At 40.4% G+C, this 25615-nt stretch overlaps 1 protein-coding gene across 8 annotated transcripts in view; it reads right to left on the reverse strand.

Moving 5' to 3' along the window:
• LHFPL3 (LHFPL tetraspan subfamily member 3) overlaps positions 1-25615 on the reverse strand; it is a 574983-nt gene that overhangs the window by 173985 nt on the left and 375383 nt on the right. For all 8 annotated transcript variants that reach the window (XM_011280338.4, XM_023250286.2, XM_023250285.2 and 5 more), the window contains exon 2: positions 1847-2083. In XM_011280338.4, coding sequence (XP_011278640.3) covers positions 1847-2083 — 237 coding nt within the window. The remainder of the gene's footprint in view (positions 1-1846; positions 2084-25615) is intronic.

Here is a 25615-nt window from a genome sequence, read left to right on the forward strand (position 1 = left end):
GTGTGGATAGAACTGACAGTTCTCCATTGCCAAGTGAAAAATCTTCCTGATTATTTTATTTTTTAAATTTTTCTTCATTTCCTTATTTGGGGTCAACAGATGTCTGAAAAGTTTAAAGGTTCTTGGTACAACTTTAAATATTTATTTTTTTTGAGAGAGCACTAGCATGGGACGGGCAGAGAGAGAAGGAGACAGAGAATCGGAAATGGGCTGTGTTGACGGTAGTGAGCCTGATGCGGGGCTCCAACTCACAAACCATGAAATCATGGCCTGAGCCCAAGTCAGATGCTCAACCAACTGAGTCACCCAGGCGCCCCTCAGTATAACTTCAAATTGTACAGTGAATAAATAGCACTCAGTCCATAATTACGTGGTGGTAGAAATCAAGCATTTGCAGAACAAAATGATGTTTTCTTTAAGTCACCCTTTAGGGAAAGGCAACTTATTCTGACATTGAGCTATCCTTATTATTCGCTTTGAGGTGAAGCTAACTGGACAGAGACCTGTATACATGCACCAAATCACAAAGACAACAACGGACAAGGACTCCAAATCAATAAGCACTTGTGAAAGCACTTTAAATCTGTAACATGCGTTATGAGGTACATCATCCTTTAAATCTAGAAAGGACAACCATGAGAGGGAATAATTGTGTTTTTAGAAAGCACCGCTCCCTTGTGCAAGATTTTTGTGTTTAGAACATTTTTGCTAACACCAAATAAACTAGTGCGTGTTCTGCCCATAAATCAGGGAGATAAAGAACTCAAGGATGACTGCTTCCCCAGACCGCTTGATTTTCTTTCTGTATAGTTCATAGTTTACAAGCATCACCAGTGATGGTCTAAATATAAAGCTTGCTACACTGTCATTACCTCCTGTAGTATCCTGTAGATACGAATCTATACCTCGATTTGAGGCCCGCTGAAGCACTCAAGAGCCACTACCTGAAACAGTAAGCTACATTTCCTAATTCAAGGATGGATTTAGTTTCCAATCAGAAATGGGAACTACAAACAGCAGCCACCCAATTGAAGGTGCCAATGTAAGTTCAAAGTCTTAAAATTAAAAGTTACCTAAAGATAAAACAGCAAAATAAATCTAAGTCTGCAATGAACAGAGGTAGTAAAACTCTATGCCCCAACAACTGGTTTAAAAATCTGGAAGGAAAATTAATATTCCTCTTGAATAATGACTTGCTACTTTTTATTGGCACTCTATCATTTGAACATTTATGTATCATTCACCAGCCAGTGCTCTATTTTTTTATTCCAGTCTCTTTGTGTTTCAGAAGACATTTTCTTTTTGAAAAGAAATAGAAGAGCTTTTTCACTACCCAGATAACACATTTCAAATTCAGTTAATTAGGTAACTGTTGAAATCCCTAACTGCAACTTGTTAGGGCCAGTATCATGCCTTCTCTCTGAGAGGAGGAGTCTGAATTCAAATACAATGATTGTGAACAGTTTAATAAAGACCTTTGTAGATGATTTTAGGAGATTCCCCAGACATTTATTTCAGCCTGGAAAATAGCTGAATACATGGAAAGGATGTACTCTCCATTTAACCAAGTAGACAAAAAAAAAAAAAAATTACCTTAGCCACGAACTTTCAGAGAGAGGGAAAAAGAAACTGGAAAAATGCATTTAAATAATAATGGACTCAGAGTCTTAGAAAGGTAAGTATCAAAATCCTGTATTTCAATTGCATAAACTTCTGGAGTTGAGTCTAGGGGAAAGTCTATGAACTAGACAGCATTAAAAGATGCACGAAATTAGACCCACATGGGAAGCACTGGTATTTGATGTGCTTGAAGTGTCCCGATAAGAGTTCCCCAAAGCAATCTTACCTTTGTTTTCTGCCTTCAGTTCCTCTGCCATCAAGCTGTCTTGTCGGTTACCAAGCACAAATGCCAGAAACGAGAGGATCAGGGCATCCAAAATCCCAATAATGGCCAGGATGTATGCCCAGCGGACTGAACACGCCCCAAGAGTGTACTTGTCTGTCTTTTCTCCACACATCCGTTTGACTTCATCTGAATCCCAGCCATCAGGGAAAATCATACAGCCAAGCACAAGGCAGGCAGCTTGATGAAGAGAGAAAAAGAGAGGAAAAAAAAAAGTAGTTAACATAGATGTTATTTTAGCAAATATTGCTACTGGGTGTCAAAACATTGCTTTAAATTCTTGATTTAAAAACTAGCAAATCTTACCACTGTCCTACCCTGAATGGTTTTTTGTGTGTGTTTTTTTTCCTGGTTTACTTAAAAACAGCCTAGTATTGCAGCGAAAGGTCTGGGAACACTATTTACAGCAAGCCTGAGCATTCTGAGAGAGGTCGAGGTTTGTATAATCTAACAAATTGTTGATCTATAAGAAAATACTAAAAAACTTGAATTTTGGTTGCATCTGTGGGAAGGCTTCCATTGTGAATAAGCTGTAAGGAATTAGAACACAGCAGAATGACAATTCAACACTGGCTTTGAAGAGCTAGGACAGCAGCCAGATGAGGGATTAGGATAACATGGAAAATACCAGAGTGTATATTGACTGAGTCACAGTAAAAAAATAATTTTCTATTGCATCCTCCTACACACCCACATGTGCGCGCATGCGCGCGCGCGCGCGCACACACACACACACACACACACTGAAGTTTCTTGAAACCATGCCTAGTAGATTCAGCACACCATGGTATTTTCTAGCTTCTGTTCTATTTCATTTTTTAAAAGGCTGAAAAATGTTGCAGCATGGTGTGGTACCAGAGATTTTATGGAAATTCAGGAACTTAAGGAGAATACTTATATTTTATTTTCCAAATATCACTGTGGGAATCATATGAATGCTTTTTATAGAGTATGTTACTTTGCAGATTAAAGAAGATTAGTAGCTATTTGTTGCCACTCTTTATATTTAATTGGATTATTTAGGGGTAAGTGAGGATAGTTTTAGATTATACAAAGCTTTCTTAAAAAATTTTTTTAATGTTTATTCATTTTTGACAGGGAACAAGCAGGGAGGTACAGAGAGAGAGGGAGACACAGAATCTGAAATAGGCTCCAGGCTCTGAGTTGTCGGCACAGAGCCCGATACAGGGCTTGAACCCACAAGCTGTGAGATCATGATCTGAGCTGATGTCGGATACTTAACAGACTGAGATACCCAGGCGCCCCTAGCTTTCCTTTAAAATATATATTTTTTAATGTTTATTTTTGAGAGGGAGACAGACCACAAGCAGGGGAATGGCAGAGAGAGAGGGAACCACAGAATCCAAAGCAGGCTCCACACTCTGAGTTGTCAGCACAGCCCCCAATGTGGGGCTCAAACTCAAGAACTGTGAGATCACAACCTAAGCTGAAGTCAGATGTTTAACCGACTGAGCCACCAGGCCCCCCTATACAGAGCTTTCTCAACAGGTGTATTCATTCATTACTTCACGAGTGTATTCGTTCACTCACTAATTCAAAAAGTACTTATTGATTTTTTATGATGGAGTGCCAGACACAGTTCTTGGTGCTTAGAGATATAGCAATTAGGAAAAGAAACATGGCTTATGTTTTATCAGGGAAAGAGGCAAAAAAAAAAAAAAAAGAGTAACATGCAAATAAAGTAGTCGGAAATTGTAGTACTAAGTACATAGTCCTAAGTACTGGGTAGGAAAGAAACAAAGGACTCAGATAAAGAATAATGGTACACCTCTTGGAGAAGTGGGGATATTTAAGCTGAGACCAAAAACAGACAAGACACTAGACCTGTGCAATTGATGGGAATAATGTTCCAGGCAACAGCATGTGCAAAGGCCTCAGGGTTGGAAAGAGGCCTGGGGTATTTGAGGAGCAAACAGGAGATCAGCCACTGGGATGGAGAACGTGATCATGTTGAGGCTGCAAGGGAGGCAGGATTATGCACCCAGAAAGGTTACTGTTTCTAGGGCATGTCACTTAAAAAGACTGATGGTATTACCAACTTAGAGTTGTGTGATGGTCAAGGCCAAACACTTCGTGCAACTGTCAAAGCTGCTACTTCTTGAACAAACCAGCAGTGGACACCTAATTTCCTATGTTTTTAATAGGAGCATGACTCTACAAGGCAGGTGTGGAGGACACAGAACCCAAAGGGATGACACACAGGGAGACCACCTGGGAGAACTTTGATTTAGGGTTCCTTTTTCTTTTACAGAACAAGATTTCAAAACTTTGGGTCACACTTGATTCCTCTTTTCTTTGCCCCCCTATCCCAAATGTTGCCATGCTTCTCTCATCCACGTAGGCACTATCTCTGCATAGGTGTCATCAACACTTCCATACTTTAAGCCTCATATGTCACAGAAGGAAACTAACTTCCTTCCGCTTTTGGTTCACCCTCACTCCAATCCAGATCACATGAGACCGCTGAGGCCATCATGCTCAAAACCTATGGTGGCTTCCCACTGGTACTGAAGAACACTCAGACATCTCAGGTACCCAAAGTCTCCATGATCCAGCCCCCACTTACTTTCCCAGCCCCTCTTCCCTTCATAATCTCCATTTCACTTGGGTTGAATGACAGCCGACTTCCTGTCCATGCACCAAGTTTTTGGACCCTTCTCTTTCTTCTTCTACATGGAGTACTTGCTACCACTGTCCTTAAATGTTCCACTCTTCAGTACCTTTCATTGGTCAAGTCAAATGCAATACCTTCCACAAAGCAAGCCATCTCAAATTCTTCTTGACCTATGGTACTGCCCTTCTTGGAACACCCGAAGCTGTTGCCTGTACTATCAGAGTCCTTGTAGCTTTTTACATTTGTTACTTATTTACAAGTATTATTTCAATTAACAGAGTGTAAGCTTTCTGAGGAAGGAATCTTTGGTTAAGTCACCATATTCATAGCACCTAAAACAGTGCCTTGTAGACCTCTAGCACTAAAATATTTTTGAATGGGAAAGTAAAACGAATGAATAAATCAATTATCACACCTAGACAGTATACTCTAAAATACAGTTTATAGGGGCGCCTGGGTGGCTTAGTCGGTTAAGTGTCTGACTTCGGCTCAGGTCATGATTTCATGGTTAGTGGGTTCGAGCCCTGCATAGGGCTCTCTGCCATCAGCACAGAGCCTGCTTTGGATCCTCTGTCCCCCTCTCTGTCTGCCCCTCCTCCACTTGTGCTCTCTCTCTCAAAAATAAATACACATTAGAAAACAGAAAGGTTTAAAAAATATATAGTTTATAGAATTCAATATCATTACCACCCAATGTCACAAATCTAGTTTAAGACTCATCTTTGAAAGGTGACATTCAACAGAGACACTTTCATTATGATTAGACAACAGATTCCAAGTACTCAGGAGAACAATTTGAAAAAGTTGACTATTTCAAAATTCAAATTCCCACTTCTTCTGGAACTCCTAGCATTCCATTCCAACATGCTCTCTGAGGTATTTCTAGCAATAATGATCTGTGTATTTTTAAAAAAGATGTGGTTTCCATTAGCAAAAATTAACTTTACTTGGGAAGACACACAGTGGTTTGAATCCAAACCACAGTTGAGAAAAATCCCTAAAAATGCTATGTTACATGGAAGATTTTAAAGATATTCTCAATTTTTTTCTTACACATTAAATAATGTTTATGTAGGAGTAAATTACTTTCTTATACAGAAAAAATGAAAACCAAGTATTTTTCCTTTATGAATGGCAATCACTTAGAGAAGGACACTATATTATACTACTTAAAGTTCTAGCAAAACTTAATAGAAATCACCAAGTGACACAAGTTTGGGAAGGTTATTACATATTATAGGACAAGTTCTCCGCAACGGGGTATTTGTGGAATAGTGACATCAACAAAGACATCTTTTCTCAAGGTCTTTCTACACTTAAAAGTTTCCATATCTGGAAACTGAGTTACAAATGAGGATAAAAACAATAGAGGCAGAATTAACCAGAAACTAAAACCACATGAGAGTATGAGTGGCAATACATCGCTCCCTATCTTCAAAGCATAGGATTTCCTTAACCCAATGTTGAGAGAAATCTGAGAAGAGAGAGGATACGCAATTGTGTTTCATCTTATGCAATGGCTATTTTGCTCCAAGTTACAAAAATAGAATTTTTGAAATACAAGTCTTATTTTCGATAGTCTAAGGGAGTGACTGTTCAGAGAAATCTTAAGATAAAACCAGGCTAGGGGCGCTTGGGTGGCACAGTCGGTTAAGCGTCCGACTTCAGCCAGGTCACTATCTCGCGGTCCGTGAGTTCGAGCCCCGCGTCGGGCTCTGGGCTGATGGCTCAGAGCCTGGAGCCTGTTTCTGATTCTGTGTCTCCCTCTCTGCCCCTCCCCCGTTCATGCTCTGTCTCTCTCTGTCCCAAAAATAAATAAACGTTGAAAAAAAAAAAAAAGATAAAACCAAGCTAACAGGGTTGGGCTCTGGCCTCCTACGGAAAATGTTTAGGTACCCCCAGCAAGGGTACTCCAGGTATCCTGCAGGCCACAAGGCATTGGGAGACATACTGGTTGCCTCAACCACTTCTCACTGGACTTCCCTTAAACATTTGATCTTTTTCTAATTGATGTGTTTTTAAAAATCTGAATGGTTGTATAGTAGTAAAAATGAGATCAACTGCATTTAAAAGTTTTTAAATCTTTGTAAGTGAAATTTGAGATAAAAAATAAGTAAAATTTGGATTTTAAAGTTTATTTTGAGAGAAAGGGAGAGAGAGAGAGAGTGCGCACACGCATGCGCATGGCAGGGGCAAAGAGAGAAGGAGACAGAGAGAATCCCAAGCAGGCTCCATGCTGTCAGTGTGGAGCCCAATGCAGGGCTCAATCTCACGAACTGTGAGATCATGACCTGAGCCAAAAATCAAGAGTCAGATGCTCAATCGACTCAGCCACCCCAGGTGCCCCTAAAATCCAATTAAAAAAAAATTTTTAATGCTTATTTATTTTTGAGAGAGAGACAGAGCATAAGCAGGGGAAGGGAAGAGAGAGAGGGAGACACAGAATCCATAGCAGGCTCCAGGCTCTGAGCTGCCAGCACAGAGCCCGATGCGGGGCTCAAACCCATGGACTGTGAGATCATGACCTGAGCCGAAGTCAGACACTCAACGGACTGAGCCACCAGGCGCCCCAAATCCAATATTTAAATAAATAAATCCTATCCCTTTGAAAGCTGTGCTTCTAGATGGTCATTACATGATAAAAATTGTACTTTCTGACAATGTATTATCAAAATATACATTTTCTTCTGCCCCTATCCAAATTTCCCCTATTTGGCTATTTTTGAAATGTGAAGTCTCCCCAAAGTTATAGTGTGTTTAGGATTAAATGGAGCCATTAAAATAGTTTAGGCTCTGTTAGTTTCTTTGGAAAGGCATTATGTGTTTTGCATTAATGAGTGTGTGCTATAATAAATTCTGTTTCCTGGCATCCTATTAATCAGAACCCTATTCACCTGCATGATGTGGATAGCCAGCAGAAACCAACAGCTGTTCCTAATCCAAACTAAGCAGTATCCATAAGAGCCTAGGCTAATGTCTCAGTCAACGAACGATTAAACACTATTCCTCTTGGTTTTGTAATTATTTCTAATTCTTTACAAATTGATCATCCTATAAGATGAAGCAGCATCACTATACTCAACAGTAGAGAACATAAATCACCAGAACATTTGATTAATTTGGACATGCTATTTCCTGACCACAAGGGATAGTGGAGAATTAGTTCCAATTGGGCTATTATCCCCAAATGGGTTTCTTGGTAGAAAGTCACCTAGGAAATGCCTAGCTGACTTGCAGCTATCTATTCCTTCACTTCAGCAGTGGGTTTTCTGGAAGACTATCAGGGAACATTTTTGAGTGTTAGAAATGAGAGCTCACAAGCTGGAGGTGAGCAGAGAAGGATGCTCCCTGCATGCCGGCATGACACCTTCCAACTTACAACATATAATAAAGGCATCCTTGTGAGGAGAGGCCCGTTGATTTCCATTTTAAGCATGTTCCAAATGGTTAGGAAGCATTCACATTCTAAAAGGCCCCTCGGTCTAGAAGCTGATGCCCCACAGTGGGTTCCTCTGAAATAGTACACAAACAGCCAGTGGTTCCCTAGAGCCACTAATTGCTCTGGCAATGTTCTGGCCAAAGAGTTGAATGTAACCTCTGTGAAGGAAACGTCCTTAGAAAAATCTACCAATGTTTTTAATTGGGTCTTTCTCCAAAGGAAAACGAAGCAAGATGAAAAAAGTAACGGGGGGTGGGAGGGTAAGAGGGAGGTTGTCTATGATTTGGGTCATGTGTACAGGCTGATGCTGCTGGGCCAACTGTCCCGGTCAGGACACTGAATGCTGCGAACCTGAGAACGGCTATTTTTTTTTTTTGGACAGTAAGAGGAAGACTAAATTCATTCTCTAAAAAGTCTATGCACTGTTGCACAAAAAGCATGATAAATTGCCTCATGTTGCTGAAGCACTCACGGGGAACGTGGTGAAAAACGAACCTGCATCCACTTAACTCTATCAATTATTCAGGCACGCAGTAAGGGAAGGGATTGACGCCAGAGAGCTGCCGCGCCGCGCTCTGCAAGGGGAGCGTTCACCTGACTGTCACTCTAAACACCTGGTAAAGAAGAGGCACGCATCCCCAGCATCTTCATTAGCACACAGCCCGCAAACCGGAACTACCCTATTTACACATCTGGAAAAGCTGTGATGCCTACACCTCAGTCTACCTCTGGAAAACGGAGTTGCTAGGTAATCCGGGACATGAAATACTGCGGTTGACAGTCTGGTGGAGAACAAATGGTCTCCCGCTAAATTCTGGTTCTAAATCCAGTGTAATTTTACGAGCATTTCACTTGAGGTCATAGCACGAAAGGTGCAACATCCCCTAGAGAGCGGGGGGGGGGGGGGGGGGGCGGGTAGGGTGGAGATCAGGTGTAAACAAACTCTGGGCTCTCAGAAGGGTCAGACAGTGATGTGTGAGGATGATAAAAGATCCTGTGCTCTGCCTCGACGCTCAGCCCTAATTGCCTGAGTAAAGAGCCACACATCTCTCGGTACCTTGTGCTGAATCAGCTGTGAGCCCTGAGCGTAGCTGAAAGGGGATAATCAGGAGTCTGCCCACACCGGCTCTTAGGAGCAACACAGCGGAGAAACAACTTTCATGGAATATGATACAAGAGGAAACACACTTAAATGGTACAACATCACTTGCTAATTTACCCAAATGTTGAGGCTTAATAATGAAGTATTATACAAATCAGAATTTAGAACTTAAAAATACAGTGCTGTTCTGATCTCTAGAATGTTTGCTAGGCAGTTTTCTTTTATTTTTTTTTTTTACATTTATTTGAGAGACAGAGGGAGACAGAGCATGAGTGGGAGAGGGGCAGAGAAAGAGAAGGAGACACAGAATCCGAAGAAGGCTCCAGGCTCCAGGCTCCGAGCTGTCAGCACAGAGCCCGACGCAGGGCTTGAACTCACAAACAGTGAGATCATGACCTAAACTGAAGTCGGACGCTTAATTGACTGAGCCACCCAGGTGTCCCTAGAAAACTTTTGATACAGATCTTGGATCCAAATTTCATAAACTCCTGATAGTGACACAGTTAATAATACTATATCTCATAACAATAGCTAATAATTGACACTCCCCTTGGGTGGGGTACACAGCACATCATTTCATTTCATCATTTCAATTCTCAAAGCCAAGAGAAACAGGAGAGCACATATTCCTGGCTTTTCCGGTTTCCACAAAGAGGGATTTTTCTCGAAAAGCCCTTGGCCACTTATCCCACTTCTCATTCCTCTCTATGGAGATGGAGGGATTTCCCCGAGGGAACCTGGGCATAGTGGCCCAGCCCCTTCCTGACCTTACCTTAGGAGCTGCTGGCCTACACGAGGCCTGTGTTCCACTCCTCTGTGCTGGCGATTTCACACAGGGCGGGCCTGATTCTCCACTGCTGTCTCGGAGTAGGAAGGTAAGAAGGCCTCATTTTGGGGGAGCAACTTAGTCCTTTTGGTTAAGACACCCAGAGCCATCTCTTCAACCCAATCTTTCTCATAATAAAGGAGATATTTTGGTTTCCTGCTGCCAATTCTCTCTCTCAGGGGGTTCAGAACTTAGGAGGGCCTCCCAGTTCGGAGACTGGAAGCCTTGATTAGAGGACAAGCATGGCTGGGTTGTGGTGAGGACGCTCGTGTCCTCACAACGTGGAAAGAAACCTAGCCTGCTCTCTGCCCCTTCTTATACAGGCACTAATTATCCATGAGGGTTCCACGCTCATGACCTAATCACCTCCTTAAAGGCCCCACCTCTTAATACTATCACAGTAGGATTAGGTTTTCAGCCTCTGAATCTTGGGGAAACATAAAAATCCAGTCCAGGGGCACCTGGGTGGTTCAGCTGGTTAAGCGGTGGACTCTTGATGGTGGCTCAGGTCATGATCTCATGGTTTGTGAAACTGAGCCCCATGTTGGGCTCTGTGGACAGCACAGAGCCTGCTTGGGATTCTCTCTCTCCCTCTCTCTGCCCCTCCCCCATGCATGCTCTCTCAAATAAACGTCAAAAAAAAATCCAGTCCATTGCAGAGGGGGGGTCAGAGGGCTTTCATGCAATGCTTATCTGTCAACCCCAACATTATTTGTTTATTTATTTTTTATATATGAGGAAGTGGAGGCACAGAAATTTCAAACAGCTTGCTGAAGGTCATACAAAGCCCATGAGTGGGACAACCAGATTTGAATCAGACAGTCTAGCTTTGGAATTTATGCTTTTAATCCCAACTATACTATTACCTTTTACTTGTCAACAACAGTAATGCACATGAAATCACTTTAGAATATTGGTTTTGGTGCTAAGAATACTTAGAGAATCTTGGCAGTGCTTAACATGGTGTTTATAATTAGACATTTATTCTTTGAGGACAAGAGTCACTACCAAAAGGATGCTTAGAAACTGTGAGCTTTTATATGTATAGATATTTCTGTTGTTTACACTACTTTTTCACCTAATCAGTACTTCATCTGCTATGTAGTGCCAAGATCATTAGAGTAATTATAAAATCTAAATGCGTGGAATGGGAATGAATGTGGTTTTACTGCACAAATACACATATATCTGGATTTATACACATTTCACAAGAAAATCTGCCCTTAGTTTTTGGCTTGATATTTTAAGTTGGCTATGTGTCAGCCAAACATTTTTATATGTTCTTTAAGTGCTTATATTCCTTTTGAGATTATATATATATATATATATATATATATATATATATATATATACATATATATATGTATACATATATGACTATGAATATATATGTACCTTTTTAATTTATACATGGTTACTTATATGTAAGATAATGTCTGCTTTGAGAAAAAATAAAGGTATAATTCAATTAGGTTCTTTTTAAGTTTTTGTGTAGCTTCTTTGGATTTCAGTGGACACATTTTTTAAAAAAAGTTTACTTATTTATTTTGAGAGAGAAAGAGAGAACACAAGTGGGGAAGGGGCAGAGAGAGAGAGAGAGAGAGAGGGGGGGGGGGGGGAAAGAGAGAGAGAGAATCCCAGGCAGGCTCCACACTGAGCCAACACATGGCTCAATCCCATGACCTGAGCTGAAATCAAGAGTTGGATGTTCAACTGACTGAGCCACCCAGGAGCCCCTCGATAGGGGCTGTTTTAAGGAACATTTCAATAAACAAAACTTATAGTGCTGGTAGGTCACAAACAGGTCTGAAATTGTTTTTGTTTCTTTGCTTGCAGGAGAGCCCTTGACTCAGGCAACATTTTCATGTGCTAAAATCTACACTGCATTTCAGACACAGGGTCTGAAGACAAGATTATCTTTCTCCACGGCCCTATGAACAGAGAGCCCTTTGTGGTACACCTATCACCAACCTCCCAACAAAATCCGCTTGAGCTAGGATAACTCCCCAAACAAGGCAACACAGACTAGTAACTACCCAGCCAGAAGTTTTCCTTGTGGCTCGTTGTGCCATGGCTATTTTATCTATAAAACAAGGAGCCCAGTCTAGATCACTGAACGTTTCCTGCTACTTACCTTATATTATTCATATATAGGACTAAATTTGTACTCATTTGACGCTCCATACCTATATATATTATGGGAAATAATGGGCTTGTAGAAATGCTTTACCAACTGACCCAACGTCTTCCTGCGTAGCAGGTGGAAGGAAGGGGCACCCTAGCTCTCCACCCTGATTCATCAGAGAGCTTACAGAAAGTCGCTGTTGGCTAGAATTGGACAAGGTCAGGTGTCTTATGCCAACTGGCTACTGGTATTTCATTTCTCAGTACAAGGGGTAACTTTAGAAGCAACTAAATTCCTTCTCAACGAGGATGAGCTCTCCTAACCCTGCTGGACCTCCTCAAAACCTCCTGGAGTGCCCGTTTCTACACACTTTCTTGTAGGAGAATTTGGCACTAGTCCAGCTTTATGGTGGCGAGCTTTTCTTCTACACAGCTTGCTCACTTTTTTATGTTTACGTTTTTTTCAATTTTAGTACAGTTGGCATATAATATTAGTCTCAGGTGTACAACATAGCGATTTGACATTAGTGTATATTATAAAATGCTCACCTTGATAAGTGTAATTACCATCTGTCACCATACACAGATATTCAGTATTACTGACTATATTTCCTATGCTGTACTTTATATTCCCATGACTCATTTATTTTATAACCTAAAGTTTGTATATCTTAGTCCCCTTTTCCCATTTTGCCCATCCCCCTCACCCACCTCCACTCTGGCAACCGCCAGTTTGTTCTTTGTATTTATGAATTTGCTCACTTTTATTCTCCTGAAGTAACAATTTAATGCTTTAAAAACTTCAAATGGCAAAAATTAATTGTTCAAAGGAAACGTGTGGAAGAACTAAATATTGCATACTAAAAATGTCGGAAGTGGAACCAAGCTCAAGAAAGATGAATGCTACTTCAACCATCCTTCGTATGGAAGGATCTTACTTCCAAGGCGGGGCGGGGATAAGATGTACACATTTACACATGTCTAACAGGCTCCCAGCCTATGCTTTTTCATAGTTTAGTTGATCAACTATCCATTATCTATCTCTCTATCTATCTATCTATCTATCTATCTATCTATCTAACATCTACCTACCTTTATCTCTATATATATCCCTCTGCACCAGTACTGGTCCTTACACAGTTAAAGAACAGCTGTATAAAGCTATAGAGTGCTGTCAGTGTCTTTCCAGAAAAAGGACTCATAATATCATTCAGGACAGACATGATCTAGACTAGGAACTGAACTGAACATGCTGAATCAGAAAAATACACAGTCAAGAATTCTTTATCTAACAAGGCTGTCATTTAAAATAGAGGAGAGATAAAGAGTTTCCCAGACAACAACTAAAGGAGGTCGTGACCACTAAACCAGCCCTGTAAGAAATTTTAAGGGGGACTCTTTGAGTGGAGAAAAGACCAAACAAAACTAAAAAGACCAAAAGCAACAAAGACAAGAAAGGACCAGAAGAAAGCACCAGAAACACCAATTCTACAGGCAACACGATGGCACTAAGTTCATATCTTTCAGTACTCACTCTAAATGTCAATGGACTAAACATGCCAATCCAAAGATATACGGTATCAGAATGGATAAGAAAACAAGACCCATATATATATATATATATATATATATATATATATATATATATATACTGCTAAATTTTATACCTAAAGACACCTGCAGATTGAAAGTAAGGGGATAGAGAACCATCTATCATGCTAATGGTGGTCAAAAGAAAGCTGAAGTAGCCATACTTATATCAGACAAACTACATTTTAAAATAAAGACTATAACAATAGATGAGGGGCATTATATCATAATTAAGGGGTCTATCCACCAAGAAGAGCTAACAATTGTGAATATTTATGCCCCATATAACACCCAAATATATAAATCGGTAAATCACAAACATAAACTCATTGATAATAATACCATAATAGTAGGGCACTTCAACACCCCACTTACAGCAATGCACAGATCATCTAAGCAGAAAATCAACAAGGAAATAACGGCTTTGAATGATACACTGGACCGGATGGACTTAACATATATATTCAGAACCTTTCATGCTAAAGCGGCAGAATACACCTTCTTGAGTGCACATAGAACATTCTCCAGAATAGATCGTATACTGGGTCACAAATCAGCCCTCAATAAATAGAAAAAGATTGAGACATACCTTGCATATTTTCAGACCACAATGCTATGAGACTCTAAATCAACCAAAAGAAAAAAATTTGGAAAGACCATGAATACTTGGAGATTAAAGAACATCCTACTAAAGAATGAATGGTTAACGAAGAAATTAAAGAGGAAATGAAAAGTACATGGAAGCCAATGAAAATAAAAACATGACAGCTGAAACACCTCTGGGATGCAGCAAAGATGGTCATAAGAGGGAAGTATATACCAATCCAGGTCTCCCTAAAGAAGGAAGAAAGGTCTCAAATACCCAACCTAACCTAACACCAAAAGATCTGGAAAAAGAACAGCAAATAAAGCCCAAAACCAGCAGAAGAAGGGAAATAGTAAAGCTTATGCAGAAATCAATGATATCGAAAAAAAAAACCCAGTAGAACTAATCAATGAAACCAGGAGCTGGTTCTTTGAAAGAATTAACAAAATTGATAAACCTCTAGCCAGATTAATCAAAAAGAAAAAGGAAAGGACCCAAATAAATAAAATCATGAATGAAAGAGATCCCAACCAATAATACAACAGAAATAAAAACAATAATAAGAGAATATTATGAGCAATTATATGCCAATAAAATGGGCAATCTGGAAGAAATGGACAAATTCCTAGAAACGTATGAACTACCAAAACTGAAACAGGAAGAAATAGAAATTTTGAACAGACCCATAACCAGTAAAGAAATTGAATCAGTAATCAAAAATCTCCCAAGAAACAAGAATTCAGGGTCAGATGGCTTTCCAGGGGATTTCTACCAAACATTTAAAGAAGAATTAACACCTATTCTTTTGAAGCTGTTCCAAAAAATAGAGATGGAAGGAAAACTTCCAAACTCATTCTATGGGGTCAGCATTACCTTGAACCCAACACCAAAGACCCCACTAAAAAGAATTACAGACCAATTTCCCTGCTGAACACGAATGCAACATTTCTCAACGAGATACTAACCAACCAGATCTAACAATACATTAAAAGAATTATTCACCATGACCAAGTAGGATTTATTCCTGGGATGCAGGGCTGGTTTAATATCTGCAAATCAATCAATGTGATACATCACATTAATAAAAGAGAAGATAAGAACCACATGATCCTCTCAATAGATGCCGAAAAAGTATTTGACAAAATGTAAAAAAAGACAAAATGCAAAAAAAGAAGGACAGCATCCTTTCTTGAGAAAAACCCTTAAGAAAGTAGGGATAGAAGGATCATACCTGATGATCATAAAGGCCATATATGAAAGAACCGCTGCTAATATCATCCTCAATGGGGAAAAACTGAGAGCTTCCCCCTAAGGTTAGAAACATGACAGGGGTGTCTACTCTCACCACTGTGTTATTCAACATAGTGCTGAAAGTCCTAGCCTCAACAATCAGACAACACGAATCCAAAAAAAAAAAAAAAAAAAAGCCTCCAAGGGGGAAGTCAAACTTTTGCTCTTTGCAGATGACATGATACTACATGAGGAAAACCCAAAAGACTCCACCACAAAACTTCTAGAACTGATCCATGAAGTCAGCAAAGTTGCAGGATATAAAATCAATGTACAGCAATCAGCTGCATTTCTATACACCAAAAGTGAAGCAGCAGAAAGAGAAATCAAGGAATCAATCCCATTTACAATTGCACCAAAACCCATAAAATACTTCGGAATAAACCTCACCAAAGAGATGAAAAATCTATACGCTGAAAGCTATAGAAAGCTTATGAAAGAAATTGAAGAAGACACACAAAAAATGGAAAAACATTCCATGCTCCTGGATTGGAAGAATAAATATTGTTGAAATGTTGATACTACTCAAAGTAATCTACATATTTAAAGCAATCCCTATCAAAATAACACTAGCATTCTTCAGAGAGCTAGAACAAACACTCCTAAGATTTGTATGGAACCAGAAAAGACTCCGAATAGCCAAAGCAATTCTGAAAAAGAAAACCAAAGCTGGAGGCATCACAATTCTGGACTTCAAGCTGTATTACAAAGCTGTAATCATAACAGTATATTACTAGTACAAGAACAGACACATAGGTCAATGGAATAGAATAGAGAACCCAGAAATGGACCTGCAAAAATGACCAACTAATCTTTGACAAAGCAGGAAAGAATATCCAATGGAAGAAACACAGTCTCTTCAGCAAATGGTGTTGGGAAAACTGGACAGCGACATGCAGAAGAATGAACCTGGACCAGTTTCTTACACCATACACAAAAATAAACTCAAAATGGATGAAAGACCTAAACATAAGACAGGATGCCATCAAAATCCTAGAGCAGAAGACAAGCAACAACCTCTCTGACTTTGGCCACGGCAACTTCTTACTTCACATGTCTCTGAAGGCGAGGGAAACAAAAACAAAAATGAACTACTGGGACCTCATCAAAATAAAAGCTCTGCACAGTGAGGCAAACAATCAACCAAACTAAAGACAACCGATAGACTGGGAGGAGAGATTAGCAAACAACATATGGGATAAAGGGTTAGTATCCAAAATCCATAGAGAAGTTACCAAACTCAACATCCAAAAAAACAAATAATCCAGTGAAGAAGTGGGCAAAAGACATGAATAGACACTTTTCCAAAGAAGACATCCAAATGGCTATTGGACACATGAAAAGATGCTCAACATCACTCATATCAGGGAAATATAAATCAAAACCACAATGAGATACCACCTCACACCTGTCAGAAGGGCTAAAATTAACAACTCAGGCAACAACAGATATTGGCGAAGATGCAGAGAAAGATGAACCCTTTTGCACTGCTGGTGGGAATGCAAACTGGAGCAGCAACTCTAGAAAACATTGTGGAGGTTCCTCAAGAAATTAAAAATAGAACTACCCTATGATCCAGGAATTGCACGACTAGGTATTTATCCAAAGGATACATGAGTGCTGATTCGAAGGGGCACATGAACCCCAATGTTTACAGCAGCACTATCAACAATAGCCAAAGTATTGAAAGAGCCAAAATGTCCATTCACTGATGAATGGATAAAGAAGATGTGGTATATATACACAATGGAATATTACTGAGCAATAAAAAAAGAATGAAATGTTCCCATTTGCGAAAATGTGGATGGAACTAGAGTGTATTATGCTAAATGAAATAAGTCAGAGAAAGACAAATACCATATAATTTCATTCATATGTGGAATTTAAGATACAAAATAGATGAACATAAGGGAAAGGAAGTAAAATAATATAAAAACAGAGAGGGAGACAAACCGTAAGACTCTTAAATACAGAGAACAAACAGGGTTGCTGGCGGGGTGTTGGATGGGGGGATGGGCTAAGTGGGTGATGGGCATTAAGGAGGGCACTTGTCAGGATGAGCACTGAGTGTTATGTAAGTGATGAACCACTAAATTCTATTCCTGAAATCATTATTACACTATATGTTAACTTAGATTTAAATTTTAAAAAATAAAGAGAAAAAAAGAGAGATAAAGAAAAATAAGGGCAGAACAGCATGATGGGGCTCTGGATGACAAAATCTTCAAGCTGACTGTTCCTTACATCTATTCTGCTCCTCTTTAGTGTCACTTCTGCCCTCCCATCCCTAGCCCCTCAGATACTTAAGATAAAGGTTATGTGGACTCAGAAGGACTGATTTATGACATCTAAAACAAACACACAAAAAATCTAATGAAAAAGACAACTGTGGCAAATTGTTTGAATTCCCTTTTTTCCCCCCTCTTTATTTCGTGCTCCCTTTCCCCATCAGATTTTCCTTCACATCTGTTTTTAGGCTTCCATCCTCTTCGCTACTCCTTCCAAATAATTTATTCAGACTATGGAAAAGAAAAAAATGGAGATATGTTAGGCTTCAACTGATCTATGGCAAGGTCTTCTGGTAATTTATGTATTTATAGAGAATGCTGCTACTTCAGAACAAGAAACTTCCCAGAGAGATGGAATTGGAATTGGCAGTAGGTATCAAAAAAAGTGTAGGACAAAAACCAGGTCAAAAGAGGGGAAAAGAAGTCAGGGTGTTAAATGTTTTGTCAAAAGATTTTCACACATCTTTCAACTTCAAATTCTGAAAGCAGTAGCCAAAAGTTTATAGATAAAACCTTGACCAGTATGACATTTGAACAATGCTTGAATCAGAACAACGACTTCCCTTGACTAAAATGAAATTTAACCCAGTCCTCACCTGTCAGTGAAATGCCCAGAAGGTAGTTTTGCTTTGAACTTGGGTGCTACAGAGTGGCCCCAGGCAGGGCTGAATATAACTTCTAGAACCTGAGCAGGAGTGTGGGCTTTTGGCTTTTGCCCTTGGGGATCTTTCCTCCCCTCAGGGCTCTGTACTTGCACCCTTTATCCACAGGCTCCAGTTTCCTTCTTGGCATAAAAAAAAAAATCTGTGGTTCTGCTGTGATTCATTTGCTACTCTCATAATTGAGGCTGGGGTTTGCTGATGGCATTATAGTACTGTGATGATCTACAACATTTTACGTTCTGGGATGATGGCCATGTGAATTACTGATAGACGACTCTGCTAGTTAGAAACTTTCAATAGTGATAGGATGGTACACTTGTTCCAGTATGTTTCACTAAAGAGTTTCCTTGTTCTGCTTTTATTTATTTATTTATTTATTTATTTATTTATTTATTTATTTATTTATTTATTTTTACCACTATCTGAATCTAGAATACCAGTTACCTGTTTGCCCAGACAGAGTAGGAGATATTAGTTCTCATTGGAGACAAGTATGTGACCTTGGGCAGAACTTATAATTTCTTCTTCTTTTTTTTTTAATGTCTATTTTACCTTTGAGAGAGAGCACAAGCAGGGTGGGGGAGGGCAGCGAGAGAGGGAGACAGGATCTAAAGCAGGCTCCAAGCTGACAGCAGAGATTCTGATGTGGGGATCGGACTCACAAACCGCGAGATCAGACGTGAGGTGAAGTCGGACTCAACCGACTGAGCCACCTAGGCTCCCTAGCTTCCAATTTGTGAATGGAAATTGAGAACAGTCTAAAATGGCCATGATCCAGGGTTTGGGTCTGGTCCCTATCTTTATTTGTGCTCAGCCCTAGTGAGTAAAGAGAAGATGAATACACATTCTCCACCCTACAACATTGCCTGCTTCCCTTCTTCAAGGTATTATTTGTATTCTTCAAAGAGAAGTCGATTTTTATATATAAAATAAATATCCTTTGGGAAAAATTATGGTTTTGTTGATTCTAGAGTCAATCGCAATCTAAACGTTCCCTTATCCATAATGTTTATTTATTTTCTATTTTTACTGCAACAAATCACCACCGCAGACTTAGTGGCTTAAAACAACACAAATGTATTATAATACGGTAGATCAGAATTCTGACATGGTCTGACTGGGCTAAAGTCAAGGCGTTGTAGGGCTGCATTTCATTCTGGAGGCTCTAGGGGACAATTTCCATTCTTCCAGCTTCAAGAGACTGCCAGCATGCCTTGGTTCATGGCGTCTTTCCATCTTCAAGGTCAGCAATAACAAGTTGAGTCCCTTTCACATACCATCTCTTTGATCCTCTCATTTGCTTCTTCTGCTTCCAGTTTTAAGAATTCATGTGGGGGGCACCTGGATGGCTCAGCTGGTTAAGTGTTTGACTTGGGCTCGGGTCATGATCTCACGATTCATGAATTCAAGCCCCATATCGGGCTCTCTGCTGTCAGCACAGAACCTGCTTCAAATCCTCCTTCTCCCTCTCTCTCTGCCCCTCCCCTGCTCGCTCTCCTTCTCTTTCAAAAAAAAAAAAAAAGTGAAAAAAGAATCCATGTGATTAGATTAGGCCAACCTGGATAGTCTCCCCATCAGAAGGTCAGCTGATCAGCAAACTTAACTGTGTCCATAACCTTAATTCCCCATTTCCATATAACCGAACATATTCACAGGTTCCGGGGGCTAGTGTGTGGACATCTTTGGTAGACATTGTTCTACCTACCTACCTAATGTTATACACAGTGTGTTATAATCTTGTTTGTTTTCTGATCTGTAGTTACTGGGATCCACATCGAGGCACAGAAAGTCCATCGTAGATCTAGTGTATGGGATAAACCCTGAGCACCTGTGCCTCCCAAGCCTGGCCTTCCATGGATCACTGATGGTTTTTCTCAGTGTATGACATGGTTCTGTCTGGTTTCCCGATTAGCTTTATTGTTTCTTGTTGGGACCAACATTTGATCTTTTTTTTTTTTTTAAGTTTATTTATTTATTTGAGGGGCACCTGGGTGGCTCAGTCGTCTGACTGAGCCGAGCATCCGACTTTCGGCTCAGGTCATGATTTCATAGTTCTGGGTTCGAGCCCGCATTGGGCTCTGTGCCGACAGCTCAGAGCCTGGAGCCTGTTTCAGATTCTGTGTCTCCCTCTCTCTCTGCCCCTCCCCTGCTCATGCTCAGTCTCTCTCTGTCTCAAAAATAACACATTAAAAAAATTAAGTTTATTTATTTATTTGAGAGAGACAGACACAGCATGAGTGAGGGAGGGGCAGAGAAAAAGAGAGAGAGAGAATACTAAGCAAACTCCATGCTGCCAGCACAGAGCCTGATGCAGGGCTGGAACCACGTAACTGACAGATCATGGACCTGAGTGGAAACCAAGAGTCAGATGCTTAACAGACTAAGCCACCCAGGTGCCCTGGATCTTATTTTGAGTCTGCTTGTCTGGAGTTCTGATATTTTTCTTGGCTCTGGCTGTGTAAATTGTTTTTCTTAAGCCCTTAAAGCAAGCCTGAGTTATGTCACAAGAAGGTAGATCACCTTGACCAAAGCAAGCAATGTTTAGAAAGGCCTGAACTTGGGGGCTTTCTTGCTGCAGGACCCAACCCACTGCTTGCCCACCGTCTGCCTTGGATATTACCCCCAGCTTGAATCAAGCCTAAGTTTGGAATCCTTTGAGCCACTGGCTATTCCCAGTGGTGGTTCAGTGTAAGATCAGTTCTGCTTGTCCCAATTTTCTCCCTTTCAGCACTGGCTTCCTGTTGGGGTTACAGCATTCTCTCTGACTAAACCCATCTAAACTGCAGCCAACAAGGCCATCTCCACAGCTTCAGTCCTGTAGAGGCTGTCATCAAAGACTGCACTGTCTCCATTCTTTCTTAAAATGTGAGTGATCAATCTGCAAAACTCTGATGTCTGCAGACAGAGCTAAATAAAAGTTTCCTGAAACTTTTGCCACATGATACATTAGGAAGTTTGAATAAGAGTGCCTATTCATTCTGTCCCTTTATCTCTAGGTACTAATGCACTCAACTCAGGTGTGGCCCACACACCTCTGAAGTGTGTTCACAAAGACAGGCAACATATTGGAGGCCCAGAGGTAACTGCATGGAGTCAGTTATAGGTCTATGTGCAGGATGAGCTCTGTATCTCATTTCTTACCCATTATTCCCACGTGATCAGTGCTGATCTCTGGACACTAATGATACTCTTTTTCTATAAAGCCAGAGTCATCATCTAGGCTTCTGAGAGTTCAGAATCCCCACTGAAATGAGCAGTTTGAGCAATTTTGAAGAAAATAAAAGGATTTGTCAGGGAAATTGGAGCAAAAGCCTGTAGTGCCTTCATTTTCCTAAAGTATTCTGAGAATGTAAAAATAATAGCAAACCATATTGAATACTTGTACCAGGCACTCTCTTATATGAATCAACTCATTTAAACTTCATTACCCCACTATGAAATAGGTACTATTATTACCCCCATTTTATAAAAAATGAAACAAGAAGGGAGATCTTAAGTAACTTGAAAAATGTCACAGGTAGTAAGTAAGGTGTCAGGATTGACACCTTGGAGTCTGACTGCTGTTCCATCTCTTAACCATTATTCAGTTATAGAGTTTCATTTCTTTGATTTTTTTATTTCATTTTTTATGATTTTTTATGATTTTTTTTTATGATTTCAGGAACATATAGAGCTTTCCTCTGACAGTAAAATTGGAATACTAAAAAAGAAGTAGATTCGCCTAAGAACTGGTAAGACTGATGTAGATAATCTGGCAAAGGCTAGTCTGTGACTTCATTAAATACAGTCAACAAGTAAGGTCAAAACAGGTTGGAAGAGGGGCGCCTGGGTGGCTCAGTCGGTTGAGCGTCCGACTTCGGCTCAGGTCGCGATCTCGCGGTCCGCGAGTTCGAGCCCCGCGTCAGGCTCTGGGCTGATGGCTCAGAGCCTGGAGCCTGCTTCCGATTCTGTGTCTCCCTCTCTCTCTGCCCCTCCCCCGTTCATGCTCTGTCTCTTTCTGTCTCAAAAATAAATAAATACTAAAAAAAAATAAAAAAAAAAACAACAAAAACAGGTTGGAAGAAATGCAAAATTTGGACTCGCTAACAAATATGTGTATTGCAGTACATGGCTGGAAGGCTTTTACTGAGAAATTATCTTATGGTAGAACAATATTAGAGTTCCCATGAACATTAAGAAATGGACCAACTTACCTCAAAGTACTGGCATTCTGAATTGTCAAAATGACATCCCTAGAAATAACTGGCAGCAAAATCTCGGTCAACTAAATGTAGGAAGTTCATTGATTTTTGTTGTTGTTGAACTTTAGAGCAATGTATTCTCAGCTAAGGGAGTTCTTGTCAGTGGCTGATGAGAGTCTTAAGAGGTGCCATTTTTTGAATGGCCAGACCTAAAGCAATTTTACATATCCTTGGCAAAAAGCCTCTTCAGTCAGGTAACTATTACTTATGTCCCGGGTCTGGGCATACTGGTGATTAAGATAAATCTAATTCCCTTTTGTCAAGGGACTTGTAATTGAAAAAGGGACCCAGTCTAACTGCTGTAATGAGCAACCAAGTGAGGACAAAGGGAGACACAGGCTACCGAATGTAAACAAACTTATAATTTTGAACCGCCGACTTGTGCTTTGGAATCTCAAAATTATTGAAAAGGAAAATTTAAGATTCTTTTGTTTCAGACCATTATTCTTTCAACCAGATCTAAGATTCGAAAGAGGACTGGGCACAGAGGATTGTGATTTGGAGGAGGGAAGTAAAACAGTGTCTATGTGAGGGGGGCATGCCTATTTAATTACAGTATATAAATATTCAAATATAGGTATAAATATAACTGCTAAGAATAGGAAGGTAACTGGTATCAAAATAGAAATATGCAGTAGAACTTACAATTACCAGGGAGACAAAAGAGATTTTTAAAAAGGTAATAACTCTAGAAAAAGAAATGTGAACTTGGTTTAGCCTCAAGCTGAAGGAGGTCTGGGGCTGTCTCTGTTATGTTACAGTAAGATTCAAACTCAAGCTCCCTTTATCATCAGTAGTGTGGTGTGGCATTCCTTTCTTCTACTGAAGTACCGTAGGTACCAACATTGGATGTTTCCAGAGTAAAAGTTATGTTTCTTTGGAGGAGTCCAAGGAATCAGGGAAAATGACTTACTATTCCCATATCTTGGATGAGGGCACCTCATATCTTCTTCAGTGGCAGATCCAAGAATGCCACCTAGAAACCTGAAGTGATCTGTGGACTACAAAAGCTGGCGAAAACCTCGCTCTTGGGCTTTTCTGTATTATGATGGGTGTTTGGTTGTTTCTACCAGCACTCCAAGCTGGCCCTTGAAAGTGAGGGGAAAGAGTCCTAGGTACTCACACCCCTGTTGTCCTCTCCCCTTTTATTTCTGACATACCCCACGTTTTTGGCCTTTCTGATGTCCCTCTGGACTTCCCTCTTAGTATTTTCTGGAATTAAGCACCATTTCATGGTTTTAGATTACTCTTGCTTGGTTTAGATTGGCTTGGCTGGTAGTGTCATGGCCAAATATATTCCCCTAAACCTCACCTCTTCTCCTTTTAGGTATCCCCTTCCTGCACTGGGTAGGAGATCACATTGGTTCCTTCAATTCTGCACTCAGTTTTTTCAGTCATGCAGACAAAATTAGTGGAGAACTCGGCATGTCCTTTAGAAGCCAAAATGGAGCCAGTTAGAAAAATCTAAACAAAAAGAGGTCCTAGAGAAAATGGAAAAGGCACAGCTCTATACTTACAACTCTTCATGTATCTGAGGGAGAGGAGGAACACCCACTTTGTGGTCCAGCAGGACTTCTATCAGGGAAGGTTAATTCCTTAAGTCAACTGAGGTTCCTTGAGGTTCCAGTTGACATGTGGCCATTACAGACTGGTCTTCCTGTGACCTCACTTGCTGCAGTATTACAGCCTACTCTCATCTGGTTGGTGGCTAGTGCATCCTCATGGTTCCCACATGGTTCCAGTTATGCACATCAAACATGACCAGGACATTTGCACACCTGGCAGGGAGGTAGTGTTTATTTTATTCATCTCTGGCTGAGTCAATTCTAAATTTGACAGAATATATTTTTCACCAAGCAGCTGGATAGGAAACTGAAGCCTCTGGCTCTTCCCTGATTGAACCCTACGTACTCTGGGAAGTGGTGTGGTCTAGAGTGAATTAAAGCTAATGGAGCATGAACATAGGTCTCCATCCATCTGTTGTCAGGCACATTCAGATATTGGGTTTGACTGGAGGTGGTGCTTTGGATGTGCTTGAGTGATGATGCAGCCATTCCTCTGGCTCACCCGGGGTACTGAAGGTTTGGTGTCAAACTGAGAATAAAGATCAAAAGCTTCTTTTTATTTTCTCCTTATCATTCACCAAGAAACCAGGATATATTGCTCAGCATCGTACATCAGTGTAGCTGTGCTTCAGAGCTTCTAGCTATCATCCTTCATCATCCACCCCTTGGACAATTGCCACTACTCATGTTTACTGGTTTTAATTTTTTTTTAAAACAGATGTAGCCAAGAATGAGAATCGTGGCTGGGCCACTCAGTCTGGAATAATATTAACATCAATGCTGACCACTGAAATTTTATTGCCAAGACATACATCACCCATACATCTGACCAATGGTGACCTTTCTCCTGTTTGAAGGGAGGAGGCCACATAGGGTTCTCAGATACACTCTACTAACCTGAAAACTGACTTCCAGTGAGCAGTTAATACCTACATTTTTACCACCATAACACAGTCAGTTCATATATCCTCAAACAATATGGTAATGGAACACGATCGTTGCTGAATTTAAATTTTAGCTCTGCCTCAACCTGGAGAAAGAGCTACATCATGGATGCATGATATCTTGCATGTGAGACCTTGTTGGTCAGGAAACTGGGTATATTGCCCATCTGGCCTGACCTGTCCAGCTCTGACAATGTACAGAGGTGCTGGTGATTCTCCTATCCAGTGATCTCCTTGGATGCTGAGTCACAGGCCAGGGCTACATACTACATAGCAGGGTTCTTATCAAGCCCTCCTTGTGAGTGATGTCCCTGTCTGGTTCATCTGCTGGTGGTATCATTGGCTGGCAGCGGTTGATGGCCTAGAATGTTTTAGGTAATGACAAGTACCATGCCGGTCATTGCTTTGGTCTGATCATGT

This window comes from Felis catus, chromosome A2 (genome assembly GCF_018350175.1).
Source record: "Felis catus isolate Fca126 chromosome A2, F.catus_Fca126_mat1.0, whole genome shotgun sequence".
NCBI lineage: Eukaryota > Metazoa > Chordata > Mammalia > Carnivora > Felidae > Felis > Felis catus.